Consider the following 5,000-nt stretch of genomic DNA (forward strand, 5'->3'; position numbering starts at 1 on the left):
GATGATGGTAATAAAGATAAAAATACGACAATCATAATGATGATAATATTAGATATATTAATAATGATGATAATATTAGATACATTAATAATGATGATAATATTAGATATATTAATAATGATGATAATATTAGATATATTAATAATGATGATAATATTAGATATATTAATAATGATGAAAATAATGGTAATTATGATACTGATAATGATAATGATGATAATGAAATGATAGTTATAATGATAAAACTGACGGTGATAATGATAATAATAATGGCGATAATTATGATAATAATAATAATAATAATAATAATAATAATAATAATAATGATAATAATAGTAGTAATAATAATAACACTAATGGTAACAACGATAATAATAACAATCATCATCATAATAATAATAATGATAATGTTATAATAAAGATAAGGATAATGATATAGAGGTGGTCACAAGGATAGTGATAATGATAAGAATAAGGATAATGATAATAATAGTAATAACAACAATAATAATAATAATGATAATAATATTAGTGGTAAAGGTAGTTGTAGTAATAATGATAATAATAATAATAATAATGATAATAACAAAAATTAATGATGATAATTGTAATGGTAACGATAATAAATAACTGAAACTAAAAGTAGAATCTGCAAAAACAAACATGGCCGTGTATTATTTTGTTAATACGAACAAGGAAACATGAAATACAGAAAGACAGAACAAATGAAGATATTAAAGGCATTGCACAAAAAATCATAATAACAATGACAGTGACAAAGTGTGCAATAAAGGGATGAAGAAAAGGGAGTAAATACAAAGGACTTTACACAAAGAAGGTATGATGTCGAGACGGGCAATAAATCATGGTGCAGATTAATCAGCATGATTAAAAATACAGAAGGCTTGGGAGATAACCTATTATAAATTGCTAAACTTTGAGACGAGTGGTGATGGATTAGGAATAATATTAAAGATGAGAGAGATGAGAGAACGAGCGTGATATATTGGAAGGTATGGTATTACACATTTACGTAGATTATGAGAGAGAGAGAGAGAGAGAGAGAGAGAGAGAGAGAGAGAGAGAGAGAGAGAGAGAGAGAGAGAGAGAGAGAGAGAGAGAGAGAGAGAGAGAGTAATAACCCATTGTATGTTAGTTTTAAGTATCATATTTCTGATTTAGTTAAATAGCAAATAGTTATATAGATGTAACTATTTACAAAGCTATGTGTGCACGTCTCAAATCCCTTTCGCCAACCGGATGCACTACATAAACAGGATAGGCCTCCCTGGCGGTCTTATCTCCGGTCCTCCTCCCCCGCCATTCCCTGAGCAAATCTTATTCATAGGCATTGAACAATTCCGCCTCTTTATTCGCAATATACCTTCGTCATATATTTTCTTGAAAAAAACAAAACAAAAACACAAAAAAACGTCATCTACGAGCGATAAGGCAGACATAGAAAAAAGCGACACGAGAACACAAACAGAATTCTCACTTGAAGGGAAACTGTCGAGAATCTCGGACTAGAGTCTTTCCAGTATCATTCATCCAACTCTCGTCCTCGGATTTACTCTCTGCATCAAGGACAGCGGTTCTGTTGGTCGTGTTTAGCTCCTTAATGCCCTCTATATCTCTTCCTTTATTATCGTAAGCCGCACACTGCAGCGGAACTTTTGTGCTGTACTGTAAAAGAACAAACATGTTACATTCTTCTGGAACATGTGACATTCTAAATATACTTTGCATCAATATACGCATCATAATATATACAGGTAGAAGCATATTCAAATCGGATTCCTTATTGCAGACCATATTCCAAAAATAGTCTAAAGTGTTGCATCATCCTGGTTCTTCACAAAAATATTCCTTGCATGAGCTATGTTTTTGTCTTAAAATAGGAGGACTTGAATCCAAACATATTCGCCCTCTTCGCAACGAGGAATTCCGAACGAAGTACTGCCTTACACTGGTTCTGCTAAATATTCTCGTTGTGCCATCTGTCAAGTAGAACCCCAGGCACACAGCGATGAACGCGAGAGGCAACACCCGGGATAACCGCAGCCTTCGAGACAAGTTCGGGAACACGTTGACTGCGAAGAAAACATAATCAGTAGTAATGACCTATGTGATGCTGAGGATCAAATGACGTGACTATGGGGTGACTTTACTGGCAAAATGCCTTCGAAATTTCTGTTAGTGATTATTTTTTTCACACCTGTAATGTATATTTCAGACTGAAATATACATGACAGGTGTAAAACAAGCTGAACTATGAAGTTTTTTTTTTTTTTTTACACTGTGCTTATTATGATGGACACATGCATATAGGCTTTCCGATTTCTCAAACTCTCGGAATGTTTAGAATCTTAAAGTTTGCAATTACTAATACCGTAGTTATATCCCCAAACATAGATATATATTTCAAAATATAACACATTATCATTTCTATATATGTATATGTATATATATATATATATATGTATATATATGTATATATGTGGGTGTGTTGTGCGCGCGCGCGCGTGTGTGTGTGTGTGTGTGTGGTGTGTGTGTGTGTGGTGTGTGTGTGTGTGTGTGTGTGTGTGTGCGTGTGTGTGTGTGTAATTTATGTCAGACAAATTGAGAGTAGAACAACGAAAGGAAGTACAGGAAAACGCATGAATATTCCGAAGGCCTTTTCGCATTTACTGCTTCATCATGCCCTGATGAAGCAGTAAATGCGAAAAGGCCTTCGGCATATTCGTGTGTTTTCCTGTACTTTACTTCGATGTTCTACTTGCAGTGTGTGTGTGTGTGTGTGTGTATGTATATATATATATATACATATATATATATATATATATATATATATATACATATATATATATATATATATATACATATATATATATATATATATATATATATATATATATATATATATATATATATATATATATATATATATATATACGTGTCCTGGTTCTCACTCTCTTTCTCTTTCACTTTATCTCTATCTTTCACTCTGTTTCTTTCTTTACTTCTGTCTCTCTCTCTCTCTCCCTGTTTCTGTCTCTGCCTCTGTCTCTCTCTCTCTCTGTTTCTGTTTCCGTCTCTCTCTCTCTCTCTCTCTCTCTCTCTCTCTCTCTCTCTCTCTCTCTCTCTCTCTCTCTCTCTCTCTTTCTCTCTATATATCTCTTTCTCTCTCTCTCTCTCTCGTTCTCTCTCTTACAGACCCACACGCTTATAAAAACAACCATATACAAATAAACACGTGTACTACATATAGTTATATGGCGGCACATCAAACAGTTTATGTTTAGCAGGAATGGCTGAAAATATGGAAAATGGTACATATGATATCCTTTGGCTAAATTAGAGTTTCGCATGGGTAAAAGCACAAAGCAAACTAGAAATTGATACTGATACAGGGCAGGGAGCGTAGAGGGAATCTCGTTATGAAAGGGGTAACAAATATTTTTTTTCCACTGTACGAAAATAAGATCCAGACTTATGATATACAGCTTTTGCATAAAGGGATGCCGATATAATTTAAATAAAGTAAATTAGGGCGATCATTCAAAAAAGGATATTTAGTAGTGAATAGCAATAAGGATATATAAGTAGGCTACTGGATGAACTACCTTGTACGGGTGAAAGAGGCGAAGCAGCTGGCCTAACTTTCTGACTTTCTCACTTCCACCGGTTGTCATACTGTCATACTGTCATACGCCCTCATATGCTCTCTGTCGTCCGTCACTACTGTTTCTCTTATTACGCCTTTTCTCCGTTATTCCGATCATTTATTTATTTTTAAGGTTTTAGTGTTGCTCCTCATTTGTCATTTTAACTAACTACTCACGATGGGTAAACTGAATATGCTACAAAGGTAGTTTTTATGTAACAGATGCAATCTGTAAGATATAGAAGTAAATCATTCACTCCCGTTTCAATGTGTTTCAATGGCTTTTATGAGATTTCGCATCTGCATTTTAAAACATTCTGCCACAGTATTTCGACAATACTGCGAGATCTGATAATGAGTGCGAGATCTGATGCAAGTGAAATGTGGGGCAAACCTCCCGTAGACTTTCAGCCGCGATGAAATGGTGTGGGTGTATAACTTGATTACTAGGAAATTATATGAAATCCACGCTTATTGTCAAAATGTATAGTATAAAAACATAGTTAGGTGATGGGTATTTCATTTCTCTCTGTTGAAAGAAATGCAATGTAGCCAAAATCTTTAGTTCTGATTTGACCAAAGTAAGCCATTAACATTTTTCGTTTTTTTTTTTTATTTGAAATACTACAACTTGCTGGCTATGATGAGACCAGCAACTCATTGCCATAAAGAAGCCGGACTAGCTGAGGCTTATATGACATAGATTCAAAACGCAAAGGAATGTAGAACATATATAATGTAAGCTAAAAGTTGATCTCTTGCATAAAGCTACAGCTTTAACCTAAAACTATAATTTGCTTATATATCAAAAATACGATTTACAAAAGCGTATATTTACGTATAATCCCAAAATATCAACTCAAACAGTAGCAGTTATACTGTTGGATCTGAAACTTTGGAACCATTGTTAGAAACTTCGGATGGTGTCTAACTTTCGCTCTGCCCTTCGAAGTTCAGGGAAATTAGGGATCAGAAATGCAAGCCACTGGCAGGCCCCTTTGTTCGACACGGAAATGATATATACATGCATACACACATGTGTGTGTGTGTGTGTGTGTGTGTATGTATGCATGCATATATGTATGTATCATTTCCGTATTACATTATATATATATATATATATATATATATGTGTGTGTGTGTGTGTGTGTGTGTGTGTGTGTGTGTGTGTGTGTGTGTATGTGTGTGTGTGTGTGTGTGTGTGTGTGTGTGTGTGTGTGTGTGTGTGTGTGTGTGTGTGTATGTGTATGTGTATGTGTATGTATGTATGTATGTATGTATGTCTCATTTCCGTATTATATATATATATATATATGAATATATATATATATAT

General features: G+C 34.0%; 1 protein-coding gene across 1 annotated transcript in view; it reads right to left on the bottom strand.

Annotated features, from left to right (window-relative positions):
- Positions 1-5,000, bottom strand: part of LOC125029723 (beta-1,3-galactosyltransferase 1-like) — a 22,688-nt gene that overhangs the window by 1,508 nt on the left and 16,180 nt on the right. Inside the window, exons 2-3 of the mRNA XM_047619812.1 lie at positions 1,969-2,093; positions 1,499-1,686 (exon numbers count right to left, since the gene is read on the bottom strand). Of these exons, the coding sequence (XP_047475768.1) occupies positions 1,499-1,686; positions 1,969-2,093 (313 nt within the window). The remainder of the gene's footprint in view (positions 1-1,498; positions 1,687-1,968; positions 2,094-5,000) is intronic.

The sequence above is a fragment of the Penaeus chinensis genome, chromosome 10 (genome assembly GCF_019202785.1).
Source record: "Penaeus chinensis breed Huanghai No. 1 chromosome 10, ASM1920278v2, whole genome shotgun sequence".
In the NCBI taxonomy this organism is placed as follows: Eukaryota; Metazoa; Arthropoda; class Malacostraca; order Decapoda; family Penaeidae; genus Penaeus; species Penaeus chinensis.